Genomic DNA, 19,976 nt, shown 5'->3' on the forward strand with positions numbered 1-19,976 from the left:
AAACAAACACACCCATTTATGCTCAGAAACAGACTAGCCCTCTGAGGGCTGTGAAGGAAATATTTAGATCTCAATGAGCCAGCTTCCCACAGCTTTCCATGGTGAACATCAGTGTTGAATCACTGGAAGTGAAATGAAACAATGCAGTTCAGGGGGTTCATTTTAATTTTGTCTTGTGGAAACCAACAAATGTTAGCAGTCATGAACAACTACAGCTATGGCATTGTAGAGTCAATGTTTGTGTGTGTGTGTGTGTGTGTGTGTGTGTGTGTGTGTGTGTGTGTGTGTGTGTGTGTGTGTGTGTGTGTGTGTGTGTGTGTGTGTGTGTGTGTGTGTGTGTGTGTGTGTGTGAGTGAGACAGAGAGAGAGAGAGAGAAATTCAAAAGGAAATTATCTCAACAGAGGATAATGTCCTCCTGTGTGCTACCTATATCCCACCACTAGAATCCCCATACTTTAATGAAGACAGCTTCTCCATCCTACAGGGGAGATCAACCATTTCCAGGCTCAGGGACATGTACTAGTCTGTGGCGACCTAAACACCAGAACTGGACAAGAACCGGACACCCTCAGCACACAGGGGGACAAATACCTACCTGGAGGTGTCAGCATTCCCTCCCCCATATGCCCCCCTAGACACAACAACGACAACATAACCAACAAAAACGGGTCACAACTCATGCAGCTCTGTCGCATGCTGGGTATGTACATAGTTGATGGTAGGCTTCGAAGGGACACCTATGGTAGGTACACCTATAGCTCATCTACTGGCAGTAGTACTGTAGACTACTTTATCACTGACCTCAACCCAGAGTCTCTTAGAGCGTTCACAATCAGTCCACTGACACCCCTATCAGATCACAACAAAATCACATTTTACTTGAACAGAGCAATACTCAATCATGAGGCATCAAAGCCAAAGGAACTGAATAATATTAAGAAATGCTATAGATGGAAGGAATGTAGTGTGGAAACCTACCAAAAAACTATTAGGCAAATCCCTTTTAGACAACTTCCTGGACAATACATTTCACTGTGATAGTGAAGGTGCAAACTTGGCAGTAGAATCATAAACAGTATATTTGACCTCTCAGATTCCCTTTCAAATCTAAAACTGTTAACAACAATGACAAATAGTTTGATGAAGAATGGAAAAACCTAAGAAATAAATTAAGAAACCTATCCAACCAAAAACATAGAGATCCAGAAAACCTGAGCCTACATCTTCAATATGGTGAATCACTAAAACAATACAGAAATAGACTACGGAAAAAGAAGGAATAGCATGTCAGAAATCAGCTCAATGTAATTGAAGAATCCATAGAATCTAACCACTTCTGGGAAAATTGGAACACACTAAACAAACAACAACATGAAGATTTATCTATCCAAAACAGAGATGTATGGATAAACCACATCTCCAATATTTTTGGCTGTATAACAAACAAACATGGGGCATGGGACATACAACAATCTCAGTTCTGTAGATTTTGCTGCGAAGAGACAGAATCAATAGATCATTTATTCTTGTATTTTCCTTATGTAGCTTGTTTCTGGTCACAGGTTTAGGAATGTTTCAAAAATCACAACATTCACTTAAAATGAACCTTACAAATAGCAGTGTTGGGCGATTTGGAAAGCAATAGTCAGTCAATAAATAATATAATACAATATAATACAATGAGAGTGGCTGAGGGGTGGGATTAAAGAGCTGAGGTCTATGGTGATAGGTGGGATGGGCTGAGTATGGCTGAGGGGTGGGATTAAAGAGCTGAGGTCTATGGTGATAGGTGGGATGGGCTGAGTGTGGCTGAGGGGTGGGATTAAAGAGTTTATGTTTGGTAATGTATTATTGTTATGTGACTGCTTTATATAAAAGTATGTAAAATGTACATGTAAAATGTATGAATATGTAGCAAAAAAGCTGTAAAAAAATAAATTAAAAAATAACCAACAGCATAAACAAACTGCCTTCAGAAAGGATTCAGACCTCATGACTTTTTCCACATTTTGTTACATTACAGCCTTATTCTAAAATTGATTAAAAAAAGCTCAGATGCATCCTGTTTCCATTGAATATCCTTGAGATGTTTCTACAACTTGATTGGAGTCCACCTGTGGTAAATTCAATTGATTGGACATGATTTGTAAAGGCACATATCTGTCTCTATAATGTTCTACAGTGCATGTCAGAGCAAAAACCAAGCTATGAGGTCAAAGGAATTTGCCCGTAGAGCTCTGAGACATGGTTGTGTCGAGGTACAGATCTGGGGAAGGGCAAGAAAAAAAATCTACAGCATTGAAGGTCCCAAAGAACACAGTGGCATCCATCATTCTTAAATAGAAGAAGTTTGTAGCCACCAAGACTCTTCCCAGAGCTGGTCACCCTGCCAAACTGAGCAATCGGGGGAGAAGGGCCTTGGTCAGGGAGGTGACCAAGAACCCAATGGTCACTCTGACAGAGCTCTAGAAAGTAAACTCCCTAAATACAGGTGTGCCAAACTTGTAGCGTCATACCCAAGAAGGCTGTAACCGCTGCCAAAGGTGCTGAGTAAACGGTCTGAATACTTATGTAAATGTTATATTTCAGTTTATTTGTATATTTTATTTGCAACAATTTCTAAAAACCTGTTTTTGCTTTGTCATTATGGGGTATTGTGTGTAGATTGATGAGGGGAAAAAAACTATTGAATACATTTTTGAATAAGACTCTAACCTAACAAAATGTGAAAAAAGTCAAGCGTTCTGAATACTTTCCAAAGACACTGTACATGATCAAATACAAATCTTAGAGACAACTATTTAAAACCTCTTAGAGCCAGGTGAGACGCCAGCGTCTCACCTAGCCAACAGGAAATGGAAGTGCGCAACGCCAAATGCTAATAGTACTCGATAAAACTCAAACTTTCATTAAAACACACATGCAGGGTACTGAATTAAAGCTACACTCGTTGTGAATCTAGCCAACATGTCAGATTTTTTAAATGCTTTTCGGCGAAAGCATGAGAAGCTATTATCTGATAGCATGCAACACCCCGAAATACCTGAAGGGGACGTAAACAAAATAATTAGCGTAGCCGGCGCTACACAAAACGCAGAAATAAAATATAAAACATTCATTACCTTTGACTAGCTTCTTTGTTGGCTCTCCTATATGTCCCATAAACATCACAATTGGGTATTTTTTCCGATTAAATCCGTCCATGTATACCCAAAATGTCAATTTATATAGCCCGTCTGATCCAGGAAAAAACAGCTTTCCAAAACGCAACGTCATTTTTTTAAATTAAAAAAGTTGCCTATAAAGTTGCCTATAAAGTTGCCTATAAGTTGCCTATAAGCTTTCCAAAACGCAACGTCATTTTTTTAAATTAAAAAAGTTGCCTATAAATTTGACAAAACACTTCAAACTACTTTTGTAACCCAACTTTAGGTATTTGTAAACGTTAATAATCGATCAAATTGATCACGGGGCGATCTGTATTCAATAGCAGCTACTCTTGAAATCATCGTCCATTGTCTCTCTCCCATAAGCCTCTTCCTGTTTACTGGATGACAGGAAGGGCCTATTTCTCATTCCACCAAGGATTAAATCCAATGAAATTGCCAGTACTGGCGACATCGTGTGGAAGCTGTAGGAACTGTCAACTGGTCGCTATCTATTTTCTCTTGCCATAGACAATTTCAGAGACTGGCGGATGAATATTTTTATTTTTTGTGAACAGGTTTTTCTTGGGATTTTGCTTGCTGTTCACGTTCTGTTATAGTCACAGACATGATTTAACCAGTTTTAGAAACTTCAGAGTGTTTTCTATCCACACATACTAATCATATGCATATACTATATTCCTGGCATGAGTAGCAGGACATTGAAATGTTGCACGATTTTTAACAAAATGTTGAAAAAATTCAAGAGAGCTCTTTGAGACTACAAGAACCCACTGTATTCTCCAAAAACATTGAATAAACTACAGGACAAAATACAAACCCTCCCACCAAAAAGTCCTGTGGTGTTGATGGTATCCTAAATTAAATGATAAAATATACAGACCACAAATTCCAATGGGCTATTCTTAAACTCTTTAACATCCTTTTCAGTTCTGGCATCTTCCCCAATATTTGGAACCAAGGACTGATGACCCCAATCCACAAAAGTGGACACAATTTTGACCCCAATAACTACTGTCATGTATTTACTATCATTAACTGAAGACTTCTAGTTTTATCAAAGATTCTCTGTAATTAGTTATTAGACTGATTAATCATGTAACCGTAATTACTAGGAAGTCGGGGCACCAAGGAAAAATATTCAGATTACAAAGTTATCATTTCCTAAAATAACTTTTCAGATATTTTATCTGATCAATTAGTCTTCGAATTAATGAATTATTTACTTTACCTCACGTTAGTCTCATTTTAAACGTCGTAAATTGTTGGTTATCTGCACAAACCCAGTCTTCACTATGAGTCATCCATACATCAATTGTTTTAAATCATTTATTAATTACTAACTAAGTAATTCACAGAAATGCATAAACAAACAAACAAACAAGGTAAATATGGTTACATGAAATGATAGGAAAATGTGCCCTAGTGGGCTAAACCGGCATGGCGGCTTGTTAGACAAAAGGGGAAGTGGAGGTCGACTAAGAAGTTACTACAGAGTGATAATTATAACAATTGAAATGCTAATCCTTTGCACATGAAAGCTCACTCATTCGGGAACAATTGCAATCAATATATATATATTTACGCTCAGGGTGTCATCTTGATCGTTGGTGAAAAGTTCATGTCTTTTGTAGAATTGTCCGTCTCTCTCCCTTTCTCTCTCGGTTGTGGTTAGAGGGGATTGTTCAGAGTGAAATTTGTTATAGAATGGCTGTTTCGGGAGTTGTCGTTGTTCACGTTCAATGATACCGAATTCCTAGCTGCAGACTAGTAATTCATATCAAAGACTTGTTCTTATTATGTCTGTATCGATAGTCTAAGAGTTTAACCACGTGGTATGGTTAAAAGATTCAGCAATAGTCTACAACCTTTCTCCTACAACTGGAGACAAACATGATCTGCAGCCTTTAGCCATCTCGTAATTGAGGTAAGCTCGGTCTGCTGATAATTTCTTAAAGTTGGGTTTTATTTGGAATGGCAGAAAAGGGGCTGTCCCAGGAGGCCTGACCCTAAGTGGGCTCAGGGGCGGTCCTCTAATTTAGTTCAAATCAAAAGGGAATTGTATTTTTCTTCATTAAACAGTCCAAAATCATATTACACAATTATACAAACAGTATCATTCTCACTCATTCATCTTATACAACAATTAGATAAATTAGGTAAACCTCATATGTGAGGCTATTATATAAACAGCGTTATGGTAATGTGGCCACACCGTCTCCCATGAGCTTCCCCAAGTTGTGACAAACGGACCAGTTCGTAGCTGGATTCTTCACCGATCTTTTATACTTTCTCAGAAACATGAAATGTTTGTACCTCAAGTTATGTGAGGTGGAAGGATTTCCTTTGTTTTCCATGAAAATCTACTCTCTCTATACTGTGTGTCCATGAGGAGATTCTCAGGAATTTACGACGTCTCTCTGACCACAGCAACCTAGTTGAAGGAGGAAAGGGGGAGGCAGGGAGAGGGGGATGGGCTTGCTATACCCAAAGAGGCCAACGTCATGACACTACCATGGTATATGCGTCAACAGCAACCCTAGGAAAATCCTCTGCACTGTCATTAACAGCAGACTCGTACATTTCCTCAGCGAAAACGATGTTCTGAGCAAATGTCAAATTGGCTTTTTACCAAATTACCGTACGACAGACCATATATTCACCCTGCACACCCTAATTGACAAAAAAACAAACCAAAACAAAGGCAAAGTTTTCTCATACTCTTGTTGATTAGACAAATTCCATCTAGACACCATTGCCATAGCGCACACAAAAAAACGATACATACCTCAGCCTAAACATCAGCGACACAGGTATCTTCCACAAAGCTGTGAACGAGCTGAGAGACAAGACAAGAAGAGCCTTCTACGTCATCAAAAGGAACATAAAATTCGACATATCAATTAGGTTCAGGCTAAAAATACTTTAATCAGTTATAAATTGAGAGCCTGCGAGAGCTGGGGCGCAAGATGGCTCAACGACTGATCACATGGTTACGGACCCAGGAACGGAAACGACTACGAGTAGGAACACAGCACATGAGACAACCATAACAGCAGCAGGACACACACTTCAGGCGTGCAGCTGTGGTTGGGAGAGAGTAACATCGGCAATGGGGTTAAGGATCCATCAAGGGAGGAAAAGGTGCTTGGGAGAGCAGAGACAGGGACCTCACATTGACCAGTACTTCTTACGAAGCAGCCAGTCAAATCTGTCGAATGAAGCACAGCGACGGGACGCAAACCAAAGTTCGCAGAGCATCAGCACCCCTGTAACCGAGGAGGATAACACAAGCACAGAAATGCCGGTGGATGAACTCACCCAACCACATAGACCTCTAAAACAGGAAAAGATCAAAGGGCACAGACCGAGTGTGAAGTGGCCCAAAGCTGTTGAAAAGAGAGAGTGGGAAACAATCAACAACGACCTGACAAAAATCTTGGAACAACAGGTAGGAACAGCAGAGAAAAAGCTTGAAAGGATGGGAGACATTATCTACCACTACGGAGAAGAGCGCTTTGGAGTAAACGAAAGGAGAAGTGGCAAGACACCACCCGCACCAGCCAAATCTAGGAGGCAGCAGGAGATCGAGATACTTGTCAGAGAGAGAAGGCAGCTGAGGAAGCAGTGGAAGAAGGCCTCTGATGCAGAGAGAGAAGGTCTCATGCTACTCCAAGCAGACATTAAATGTCGGCTGGCAACCTTGCGAAGAGCGGAAAACTTAAGGAAACTTCGTAGGAAGAAGGAACACTCAAGAACACAGTTCTATAAAAAACCCTTTACGTTTGTCAAAGATCTCTTCGCAAAGGAAAAGTGCGGAATCCTAAAAACTCCAAAGCCTGAACTGGAAGAACATCTGGAAAAGGTCCACCAGGACATGAAAAGGCATGAGCAGATAATCATCCCACATGACATCCCACCTATTCAACCACCAGAATTCAATCTGGACACTGACCCTCCAAAATGGAGGGAAGTAGAGAACGTTGTCCGAAGAGCAAGAGCGGCCTTGGCTCCTGGGCCTAATGGAGTACCATACAAGCTCTACAAGAACGCCCCAGATGTTCTACGCTTTCTTTGGAGGCTCATGAGGATAGTGTGGCAGAAGGAAATAATACCAAAGGCATGGCGAAGGGCTGGTGGTGTGCTAATCCCGAAAGAGAACGATGCGACAGACATCAGTCAATTCCGACCAATCTCCCTTCTCAACGTCGAAGGGAAGATCTTTTTCAGTATAATAGCACAGAGGCTGTCAACTTATCTGGAAAGGAACAAGTACATTGATACATCTGTACAGAAAGCAGGCATTCCTGGTTTCTCTGGTTGCCTGGAACATACTAGTATGATTTGGCACCAGATCCAAACAGTTAAGAAGGACAAGAGAGACCTCTATGTCATCTTCCTCGACCTGGCCAATGCCTTTGGCTCAGTTCCCCATGAACTCCTCTGGGAACCCATCACTACACTGGTAAAGGCCTATTTCCAAGACCTGCAATTGTGTTTCACAACACCTGACTTCACAACAACATGGCAGCGCTTGGAAGTAGGCATAATGGCAGGCTGTACAATTTCTCCTCTGGCCTTCACTATGGCCATGGAAGTCATCATCAGGGCATCGAGATGGGTGGTCGGCGGTGAGAGAACTAAGGAGGGGCTCCGTCTCCCACCTATCCGAGCATACATGGATGACATGACTACACTGACCACCACTGCAGCATGCACCAGGCGGCTACTTGCAAAACTGCAGGATAACATCAAGTGGGCCCGGATGAAAATCAAGCCAAGCAAATCTCGAAGCATTTCCATAGTCAAGGGACAGCTTAAAGATGTGAGGTTCTGCATTGGAGATGACCCGATACCAACGGTGTCTGAGCAACCCATCAAGAGCCTGGGTAGATGGTACAACGAAAGCCTCCGGGATAAAGATCAAGTGCAGCAAGTAAGGCAGGACATCGCCGACGGTCTTGAGAACATCAACAAGACCCTACTGCCTGGGAGGCTCAAGCTTTGGTGCCTACAGTTTGGACTTCTCCCCCGGGTAATGTGGCCACTCACCGTCTATGAGGTCCCAATAACAACAGTGGAGAAGATGGAGCGAACCATTACATCATACGTGAAGAAATGGCTGGGTGTCCCACGATGCTTGAGTAACATCGGCCTCTATGGCAAAGGGGTCCTTGAACTACCTCTTACAAGTCTAACGGAGGAGTACAAGTGCTCTAAAGTAAGACTTCAGATGACATTGAAGGACTCTAAAGACCAGACCATTAGCAAGGCTGCACCTCCCCTACAAACTGGATGGAAATGGACATCATCCAAGGCTGTGCAGCAAGCAACATCAGCCCTGAGACACCAAGACATTGTGGGGAATATCCAGCATGGAAGAGGAGGCTTTGGCCTGGCAGCAAGCAAACCAACGTTCCATAAGGCAACAACATCTGAACGCAGGAAGCTGGTGGTCGAGGAGGTGCGCAGACAGGAGGAGACTGCAAGAAGTGCAAAGGCTGTCTCTCTTGCTAAACAAGGGCAATGGACGTGGTGGGAAGGCCTGGAGAGGAGAAAGATCAACTGGAGTGAGCTTTGGCAAATGGAGGCAAGCAACATCAGCTTCATCATAAGAGCTGTTTATGATGTGCTTCCATCACCAAAAAATCTACATCAATGGTATGGCGAGGACTCAACCTGCCCCCTCTGCCCAGCTCCAGCGACTCTCAGGCATATAATGACAGGTTGCAAGACCAGCCTCTCACAAGGCCGCTACACCTGGAGGCACAATCAGGTCCTCAAGAGCCTGGCTGCAGCACTTGAGACCAAGAGGAGTGCAACCAATTCATTACCTCCAAAAACAAGCAATCCCGTCAAAACAACAACATTCATCTGGGAGGGACAGAAAAGGCCCAAGTATCCTCCTACAAAGCCAGAAACTGGACACCTAGCCATGGCCCGGGACTGGAAGATGCTTGTCGATATTGGCCAGCAACTAATTTTTCCACCTGAGATTGCTTCTACCAACCTTAGGCCAGACATGGTACTCTGGTCCCCTTCACGAAAGGCTGTGTACATCATAGAGCTCACAGTCCTGTGGGAAAACTCTGTTGAAGAGGCCTACGAGCGTAAGAAACTGAGTTACACAGAGTTGGCAGCAGACGCAACTCAGCGTGGCTGGAATGCAAAAGTCTGGACAGTTGAAGTGGGATGCAGAGGATTCGTGGCTTCTTCCACCATCAGGTTGCTGAAAGAACTTGGAATCCATGGACAGGCTCTGCGGCAGACCGTCAGAGCAGTTTCTCAAGCAGCTGAAAGAGGCAGCCAGTGGATCTGGATTAAACGGAAGGACCCTTGCTGGGCTATAACTTCATGACCCCCCACCCCCACCTGAGAACCCAATTCAGATCCCTCCAACTTGAGGAGAGCATATGAGGTATGCGGTCAGCTGTCGGACTGGCTCAGGGAAGAGGACGCCCCTGCCTTGCATAGTCCCGTGGGACATCTTAATTGGGCATGGGACACAAGCTAAGGCTTGATCACCCTTTAGCTGGCCACCTTTGATGAGAGTGTTTAGTGATTAAAGGCCGAAACACCCACTGATTCAAAGGCACACTACTGAGGATGTGTCCCAAAATTGACATCTTAACCCAGTCTAAGAAATAAACCTCCCATGCCACTCTGTCAACATCACGGCAAATCTCATGCGAGTGCATTCCATCTATTGGCACAATGGACAGTTTTTAACATCTCGTCCCGTGTTTTATGATTCAGCGAAAAAAGAAACGTCCCTTTTTCAGGACCCTGTCTTTCAAAGATAATTTGTAAAAACCAAAATAACTTCACAGATCTTCATTGTAAGGGCTTGTAGGCCTGTTGTAAGGCGGGTCCTCACCAGATATCACCGGCAACAACGTCGCCTATGGGCACAAACCCACCATCGCTGGACCAGACAGGACTGGCAGGATTGGCACTTCACTGACTAGTCGTGGTTTTGTCTCACCAGGGTGATGGTCGGATTCGCGTTTATCCTCGAAGGCATATTCTTTACACCGAGGCCTGTACTCTGGAGCAGGATCGATATGGAGGAGGAGGGTCCATCATGGTCTGGGGTGGTGTGTCACAGCATCATCGGACTGAGCTTGTTGTCATTGCAGGCAATCTCAACGCTGTGTGTTACAGGGAAGACATCCTCCTCCCTCATGTGGTACACTTCCTGCAGGCTCATCCTGACATGACCCTCCAGCATGACAATGCCACCAGCCATACTGCTCGTTCTGTGCGTGATTTCCTGCAAGACAGGAATGTCAGTGTTCTGCTATGTCCAGCGAAGAGCCTGGATCTCAATCCCATTGAGCACGTCTGGGACCTGTTGGATCGGCGGGTGAGGGCTAGGACCATTCCTCCCAGAAATGTCTGGGAACTTGCAGGTGCCTTGGTGGAAGAGTGGGGTAACATCTCACAGCAAGAACTGGCAAATCTGGTGCAGTCCATGAGGAGGAGATGCACTGCAGTACTTAATGCAGCTGGTGGCCACACCAGATACTGACTGTTACTTTTGATTTTGACCCCCCATTTGTTCAGGGAAACATTATTCCATTTCTGTTAATCACATGTTGTCACGACTTCCGCCGAAGTCGGTCCCTCTCCTTGCTCGGCGTTCGACGTCACCGCCCTTCTAGCCATTGCAGATCCACCTTTCATTTTCCTTTTGTTTTGTCTTTGTTTTACACACCTGGTTTCAATTCCCCAATTACATGTTCATTATTTAACCCTCTGTTTTCCCCATGGTTTTTGTGTGTGTTTATTCGTTGTTAAGTGGTCAGTATTTCTGTGAGCTGGTGTTTGGTTTATTTTCGAGTAAAGTTACGTTTTTACTCAGTTCTGTGTCCTGCGCCTGACTTCATCCGACCCACTACACACTGACACTTGACACATGACACATGTCTGTGGGACTTGTTCAGTTTATGTCTCAGTTGTTGAATCTTATGTTCATACAAATATTTACACGTGTTAATTAAGTTTGCTGAAAATATACACAGTTGACAGTGAGAGGACGTTTCTTTTTTTTGCTGAGTTTAGAATACATTGTCCTTTATGGTTGTTGTTAATGGTCAAAATCCAGAAAAAAGCTGTTCAATTCTACAACCACCTAAAAGGAAGTAGTTCCTAACCCATAACAAAGCCATCACCTACAGAGAGATTCACCTGGAGAAGAGTCCCCTAAGCAAGCTGGTCCTGGGGCTCTGTTCACAAACACAAACTGACACCACAGAGCCCCAGGGCAGCAAAACAATTTGACCCAACCAAATCATGAGAAAACAAAAAGAGAATTACTTGACACATTGGAAAGAATTAACAAAAAAACAGAGCAAACTAGAATGCTACTTGGCCCTAAACAGAGAGTACACAGTGGCAGAATATCTGACCAGTGTGTCTGACCCAAAATGAAGGAAAGTGTTTACTATGTAGAGACTCAGTGAGCATAGCCGTAGGCAGACCTGGCTCTCAAGAGAAGACAGGCTATGTGTACAATGCCCTTAAAATGAGGTGGAAACTAAGCTGCACCTCCTAACTTCCTGCCAAATGTATGAGCATATTAGAGACTCATATTTCCCTCAGATTACACAGAGCCACAAAGAAATAGAAAACAAATCACATTTTGATAAACTCCCATATCTATTGGGTGAAATACCACACTGTGCCATCACAGCAGCAACATTTGTGACCTGTTTCCACAAGAAAAGGTCAACCAGCGAAGAGCAAACACAATTGTAAATACAACCCATATTTATTTTCCCTTTTGTACTTTAACTATTTGCACATCGTTACAACACTGTATATAGACATTACATGACATTTGAAATGTCTCTATTCCTTTGGAACTTTTGTTAACTGTTCATTTTATATTGTGTGTGTGTGTGTGTGTGTGTGTGTGTGTGTGTGTGTGTGTGTGTGAGAGAGAGAGAGATTGTGTGTGTTGTGTGAGAGAGAGAGAGAGCGTGCGAGAGAGAGAGAGTGTGCGAGAGAGAGAGTGTATGTTGTGTGTGAGAGAGAGAGAGAGAGAGAGCGTGCAATAGAGATAGAGAGAGAGAGAGTGTGTGTGTTCATGCATGGGGATGGATGGAGATACAGTATGTCGTTGCTCTCAGCATCGCACGAGTAGCCAGCTGAAACCCAGCAAGGAGTCCCCTCCTCTCCTCTCACACGTCCAACATCAAACCTCCACCTCGCTTCTGATCCACTCTGATAGCAGCACCTTCTGCTGCTGACTATCTCCCCTACCTCCCGTTCCACAGCCGGCAGGTACAAAGCCACAGCCCTAGTGTCTTGTCACCAGGAGAGCCCTTACCTCCGGGTAGACCCCTCCCTCTTCCCAGCTTCCCATCTGTCTCTCTCTCGCCAGACTCCAAAACAGAAGAGCTTTTCCAACGGGCATCCCTGGCATGAGGCACAAAGGGTGGCACACCGATTGGCATTGTGAGGCAGGTAAAGAGGATTGGGCCGGCGGCGGGTGGCAGGGAGTGGCAGAGGGGGGATGGCTGGTTGGTGCCACTCCAGCAAGCCTGCCAAGCCCCAGACGGTCTGTGCCAGTGCCCTGCCTGGCAAGGTGGTTAAAACCTCTTTAGGATCCAGCCTTTTTTTTCTTCAATTTTCACCTAAAATGACATACCCAAATCTAACTGCCTGTAGCTCAGGACCTGAAGCAAGGATATGCATATTCTTGATACTATTTGAAAGGAAACTCTTTGAAGTTTGTGAAAATGTTAAATTAATGTAGGAGAACATAACACATTAGATCTGGTAAAAGATAATACATAGAAAAAACATGCTACCCAGGCGCAATGCCAGCCCAGGCGCAATTTAGATTTTGGCCACTAGATGGCAGCGGTGTATGTGCAAAGTTTTAGACTTTGAATCAAATGAATCATTGTATTTCTGGGCCGGCAGGTATCTTAGTGGTTAGAGTGTTGGGCCAGTAACCAAAAGGTTACTAGATCGAATCCCCAAGCTGACAAGGTAAAAATCTGTTGTTCTTCCCCTGAACAAGGCGGTTAACACACTGTTCCTAGGCTGTCATTGTAAATAAGAATTTGTTCTTAACTGACTTGTGTAGTTAAATAGAAAATACATTTCTGTTACATTTTTTATATCAAGACTTCCCAAATGTGCCTAATTGGTTTAATAATGCATTTTCAAGTACATAACTGTGCACTCTCCTCAAACAATAGCATGGCATTCTTTCACAGTAATAGCTACTGTAAATTGGCAGTGCAGTTAGATTAACAAGAATTTACAGAAGGTGGATGGATGAAGGCTGATTCCATGGAAGCCATTAATGAAATCTGTGAAATACTGACTAGAATGGCAGTCTGAGTTGCTGTGGAGGCAGGTAGAGAGAGATGTGGCCATAGCCAAGCCACACAGATGTAGTATCTCAATTTGAGCCAGTTTTATACAGCAGGAAAATAATCCTTCAGCAACAGGAAACGTAAATTATTATGTAGATTATAATTAATGTACATTTCTGTAGGGTTTGATACATTTTTCGTTAGGGCAACTCGAGTCTGAAATGTCAGTGGAAATTAGAAGTTTTTTAAACCTCAAATACAGTACAAGTTTGCATTTCCAATTGTGCTAACCGCCAGGCTACCTCCGTTTCTATACACACTTTCAAAAACTTCATGTGTCAGGGTATTGTTTTTAACTTGATATGACCTTAAAATGATATATAAGCACTCTCAAAAACTGTGAGACTAAGGGTGCAGCAGGTGAGATATTATGGCCAAAACCGAGCCATACACCCATACAAATGTATACAAATCTGTGCTCATATCATGTATCAGATATCAGTGCCTTGGAAAGTACAGTAGTTTTCATTATTGCCAAGAACCTTTCATCCAAAGAGCACCCTTCCTAATACTCTCTAACATTGCTTTGCTACCACCCACGTTGCTGCCTTATAGACAGCACAACATAAGCAGAGGCTCAATAGAATCCTATACTATACAACCTGTTGTTGGATACAATAACTATGCATAAAATGCTTTCACTGTGTTGTTGCTACAGTATGGCACTGACAGACTCTCTGTATACAGATTCTATCTGACACATTTTTTCACTCGTTTTATGGTTGTTGGCATAAGGCTAAGGAGAGTACTTGATAATCATTTATCAGAATTTATCTCTGCACTGGATTGGGTTTTTGCCTAAAACACTTTCTGATTGGCTAGAACACACTAGTTACAGGGAAAACGAAACTTATATATGCCGGGAAAACGAAACTCATAACGTATGGCACTGCACATTGCTTCAGCTCTCATAGTCACAAGAGGCACCAATTCACAAATCATTTAACTGCAGTAAAAGTGAGTATTCAACTTTATAACGTAGGAGTAATATTTTGCTAAACGTTCTACAACAATATACTCTCCTTTGTTCAATTTCGTTTTACAGGGACAGTGCACATGAATCAATGTTACTGTAAATGTGCCAGTTTTAGAAAGCCGGCTAGTATTCAACTGCAATTCCTCTACAATAGTTGAATAACTGTATAGCAACTGGTTTATTGATACCTTCATGCCAAGTCTTTATGCATGGTTGATCACCACATTAACTTTGTTTTGACTTTCGATATTCAGGGGTTGGCTCATCAATAGCTCTCCGACGGAGGGTCCTAGGATGATGAGAGTGATATCTAGAATTAGATTATTTTAAATTATTATGATTATTATTTTAGACCGATAGTCGAACTCTTCCCTTAACAAAGCAAGAAAGTAGTCAACATGCTTTTCTAGCACTCAGGTGGTTTAGGGACCTTTGTAAAAGTGCAATAAAGGTGATTGCAATTCCCATTCAGGAGGGTTCACCAAATATGAAGATGACACACACTGCATCGGGACTCCAGTCGCTGAAGGACCCAATATTTGTATTAGTTACCACTAACTACTAAGGGTGCTCCATATCTAGATGGAACCAGATAATGTTAAGCCACTGACCCTGTCATCCATGCTACATTTCATAGAATTCCAGTTCACCACTTCCCTGATTTTACAGGCATACATATTGTGATAGGTCTAACTTTCAATACCTTCCTATCCATATGAGCTACAGATCTACATACAAGCGTGGTAGGTTCTTTAACATCTCTCATCAAATGTACACCTTACATTTTTTCTAAATTGCCCATCTTTTATTTTCTACAAATGTTTATTCTATTACAACTGTGGTTATTAATTCACATACAGATCACAGTTTCAATAGCTTCCAGTCCAAATGGTGTATACATCTAAAACCATTGATGTTAGGTCACTGACCTCCCTCCTCCATAGCAAGGTTATAATACTAAACTGAAACTAAAACAAAAACTAATAATGAAAAAACAATTTAGTACACTGAAATAGAATAATTAACAAACCTGTATGAAAAACTAAAACTATACTGAAACTATCTTTCACTCCAAAACGGACTAAAATCAAATAGAAACCATCATGAATTATGTTGTTTTATTTCATTCTTTCAAGAAAATGCTGCCAAATTCCATAAAATGACGTTGGAGGCTGCTTTAATGTATCATTAAATTCTCTGGCAACAGCTCTGGTGGACAATCTTGCAGTCAGAATGCTAATTCCATGCTCTCTCAACTAGAGACATCTGTGGCATTGTGTTCTGTGACAAAACTGCACATTTTAGAGTGACCTGTTATTGTCCCCAGCACAAGGTGCACCTGTAATGTAATGATCATGCTGTTTAATCAGCTTCTTGATATGCCACACGATGGATTATCTTGGCAATGGAGAAATGCTTACTAACAGGGATGTAAACAAATTTGTGCAAAAATGTTTACAGAAATAAGCTCATGTGCGTCTGGAAAAAGTCTGGGATCTTTTATTTCAGCTCATGAAACATGGGACAAACACTTTACATGCTGCGTTTATATTTTTGTTCGGTGTAGATACGTATATCATCCTAGGACCTTCTGTCAAATAGGTATTGACAAGTAAACTCTGAATATCAAACCAATATCCAAACTGAACAAAAATTTACTAGCGTTAAATTATTTAAAAAATGACATCAATATCCACTAAACCAATAAATAGTCTTCAAATATGTTCCAGGTCAGGATAGTAATAGCATCGTACAACCATCCTGATCTAACAAGCTTACATTCAGTTTGAACATTGAATCACAAGATCAGGATGATCGTACGAGGCTAGGATAGGAAGGTCTAGGTATCCTAATGTTGCTCAAGAAATTATTTATCTTGTTCAAGTGGGTCCATCTTAGATCAATAAACCTTAAAGTAGATTGTTGTGAGAGTGACACACCTGCAACTTCTCTGTACAGTAACTGTCTGGTCTGATCAGAGTCAGACACCAGAATATGTTAAATCAGACAGGATATACATGATCAGCTAATGATGTATGTATGATGTAGCTTTGCTAGGTCTTTCTTTGCTGCACTTGACCATATTACCAGACAGTAATCAAGAGGGGACAAGACCAGAGCCTGAACAAATAGTACAGTTGATATACCCCTCCCCATCCTCATAACAACTTTGTCAATATGACTTGACCATGATAATTGACCATCCAATGTTATACCCAGGAGTTTAGCTTCCTCAACTTGATCAATGGTCACAACCTTTATACACAACTCCAGTTGAGGTTCAGGTCTTAGAGAATGTTCTGAACCAAATACAATGCTTTTAGGTTTAGATGTATTAAAGACCAGTTCATTATTAATCATTCTGATACTGACTGTAACTCCTTATTTAGAATGTCAGTGAGTCCACTGGCTTTGGGTGCTGACATGTAGAATGTGGAATCATCGGATATATAGTCATTCTAGCTTCGTGTAAGACCAGTGGCAAATCATTTTTAAAAATAGAGAAGAGCAACGGCCCAATGCACTGTACATTTTTCATGTTAGAGAAGCTTCCATTGAAGAACACTCTCTGGGCTCTATTGGATAAATAACTCTCCAACCATGTGATGGCAGGTGATGTGAAGCAGAGTAAGCCTATTGTTTAGATCGTTATATCATTCAGCTAAGAATAAATTATAACCCAGGAATCTTACAACCGAGATTTCTGGAAAACCTGGGTGTTTGGGACAATTTACCAGAACTTTGCAACCTTACTAATGACATTACTGTCTGTTTCTGTGATTTTGGTTGGTCACTGCAGCTGTTGAGATGACACAAGGAAGAGAAAGGACTCTGATGATTCTATTGCTGGTAACACTGTGTCTGCAAATATTTACTGGTCAATGTCAAGGTACGCATCCATATACTTCACATGCACACAGAACACATGTTTTTCTCTATCTTATCTAGAAGCTTGCTTTTATGATCAACTCAAGCATCCCCCACTTTTTCGTCTGTTTCCACAGATTCAGGGCAGCCCTCTGATCTGAGGATTGTTCTGGTGGGTAAGACTGGAGTGGGGAAGAGTGCAACAGGAAACACTATCCTGGGGAGAGAGGTGTTTAAAGTGGAGCCCAACGCTGATTCTGTCATTACAAAGTGTGAGAAAGGGAGTGAAGAGGTGGATGGGTGGAAGATCGATGTGATTGACACGCCAGGACTCTTTGACCCAACAATGAGTGTAGATCAAATGAAAAGGGAACTAGAAAGATGCATCTACATGTCAGTTCCAGGACCCCATGTGTTCCTGTTGGTGATCAGGCTGGGGAGGTTCACAGAGGAGGAAAGGAACACTGTGAAGTGGATCCAGGAGAACTTTGGGGAAGATGCCTCAATGTACACCATGGTGCTGTTCACTGGTGAAGATCAGATAGGGAAAAAATCAGTTTCTGAGTTTCTGAAAGAGAGCAAAGAACTGCGGAAACTTGTTACAAGCTGTGGGAACAGATATCACTCAATCATCAATGTCAAGAGAAAGAACTACACTCAGGTCAGAGAGCTGCTGAGGAAGATAGAGCAGATAGTGGAGGATAATGGAGGAAAGTACTACACCAATGAGGATTATGAGACGGCACAGGAAAAGATCAGAGAAGAGATCTGGCCTCAATTGAAATACCACAGTCCATGGATGTTGTTTGGCTTAGCAGGTTTGTGGCCAATACCTGTACCTGTACCTGTACTCACTAAGCAAGTGTTTTATTATCCTGGTCCTGGGAACACAAAGGGGTGCACATTTTTGCCCTAGCACTACACAGCTGATTCAAATGATCAACTCATCATCAAGATTTGATGATTTGAATCAGATGTGTAAAGCAAAAACAATACTGTACACCAGAAATGTGCACCCCTTTGTGTCCCCAGGACCGGGATTAAGAAACACTGCACTACGGAGATGCTTGACCTTTAAAATGCCAGGGGTGCATTCAGTTGGTTAAATGTTTTGCTATGTTTTGCGACAGTATACTGAACTACATGTTTTCTAACAACTGAGATGCATTTGCTCCTATTTTATGGGTATGACGGGGAATGGAGCAGAGGCAACTGAGGGCGAGGCCAGACTGTCTGTGGACACCAAATTAGAACGGATTCATTTTAGTCCATGGTCCAGGTGCATGTAGATGTATAATATACCCTATTTTCTAATTGGCTAAACGGATGGTTACGTAACAGTCGGCACGTCAAAAGTTCAACTCATCTCAACTTTTTATTTGTGGAAATGGATGGAAATTGTATGGATATCGATGCGTCATCTCCCCTTACGTCAACGTATGATTACCACTGAGAAAGCACTGGATTCACGGATACGATAAAATCTACGTGTCCTGGTCTGGCCTTGCCCTTATTTCCTGACGGGCTTACACAAAACTCCTGCTAAAGCGGCATGCACTATACATAATCACCCAATCAACAACAGGAGTTACAATGCTCAATGTTCTGTTTACTTTAACGTTCACTACACTTTCTGAACAAAGCAGGTGTAGGCCAACTGGGTGTGTATTTATTTAGTTAGGATATATAGTATGTACAGTATGCATTTAGTGGTATTAAAAGTATTACATAGCGGTGTATGTTTTTATAGGGATGTGTGTATTAAGGGTGTATGTATTTAGTAAGTGTGTGTTAATGGGGATATACAATTCAAAATCACAGGGAGTTCTGCAACTTTACAATTTGAAATGGAACAGCATAGTCAAGGGAATGAAACCCAAATTAAGTTTAAGCCTGAAGCTCTATGTTTAGTTTGGTGTGTGGTATTATGTTCTGGGTCGTTACACGAATAGAGTACATTTTGGTTAGTGTAACTTGATTACAAAAAAACGATTAATTTAACCACATTTTAACATTCTGCCATAAGGAGCACATGATCAACTCCATAAAAACACGTTTTCCCGTCTCAAGCGATAACAAAAGGAGTATAGTAAGTTCAAAGGACGTGTCATTAAAGTAACAGGGTTGAATTTGACGTGATATGCTCAACGGGCTCAGTTTTCCACCATAAAATATCAGAAAGCAGCTCACCTGCTATTACACTATAATGGGACTATTATATGTTCAATGTTTCTTTTGTAACAAATCTTTGAAAGGGAATAATGTATAACCATGTGTGGGTTATGTGGGTTAAATATTCTTAGAAATTGGAAAAACATGACTAGGGACATGTCAAAGCGCACATTTTTTGGCACTTTAGCAATTCTTTATTCATATTTAATAAATCCTATTTATTGAATTTTCCATGTGGTCTATAAGACAAAAAGGTACATCTATTTTATCACTGTTTTCTATATGTAAAATGGGTCTGATTAATATATTTGGTGAATTGCTAAATAAAAATAAATTAAGAGTGTAACTACCTCTTGTCTGTTATTAAGATTAAGATCACTTTATTGGTCAATTACCCG

The 19,976-nt window shown here is 41.7% G+C and overlaps 2 protein-coding genes across 4 annotated transcripts in view; one reads left to right on the forward strand and one right to left on the reverse strand.

Annotated features, from left to right (window-relative positions):
- LOC110528483 (disks large-associated protein 4) overlaps window positions 1-19,976 on the reverse strand; it is a 209,842-nt gene that overhangs the window by 57,393 nt on the left and 132,473 nt on the right. The window lies entirely within an intron of this gene.
- LOC110528486 (GTPase IMAP family member 7) lies at window positions 14,424-19,927 on the forward strand. The gene is made up of 3 exons (XM_021610589.3): window positions 14,424-14,519; window positions 17,339-17,428; window positions 17,544-19,927. The coding sequence occupies exons 2-3, from the start codon at window positions 17,347-17,349 to the stop codon at window positions 18,320-18,322; spliced, it is 861 nt and encodes a 286-aa protein (XP_021466264.2). The 5' UTR covers window positions 14,424-14,519; window positions 17,339-17,346; the 3' UTR covers window positions 18,323-19,927.

Source organism: Oncorhynchus mykiss, chromosome 7, assembly GCF_057628025.1.
Source record: "Oncorhynchus mykiss isolate SJ-2025 chromosome 7, ASM5762802v1, whole genome shotgun sequence".
Taxonomy (NCBI): domain Eukaryota; kingdom Metazoa; phylum Chordata; class Actinopteri; order Salmoniformes; family Salmonidae; genus Oncorhynchus; species Oncorhynchus mykiss.

What these genes read in the sequence shown, in the direction of transcription:
- LOC110528486 (XM_021610589.3), top strand. Translation starts at nt 17,347, where the DNA reads ATGACACAAGGAAGAGAAAGGACTCTGATGATTCTATTGCTGGTAACA. An exon ending in ATTTACTGGTCAATGTCAAG is followed by an intron (nt 17,429 to 17,543) that starts GTACGCATCCAT and finishes CTGTTTCCACAG; the next exon opens with ATTCAGGGCAGCCCTCTGAT.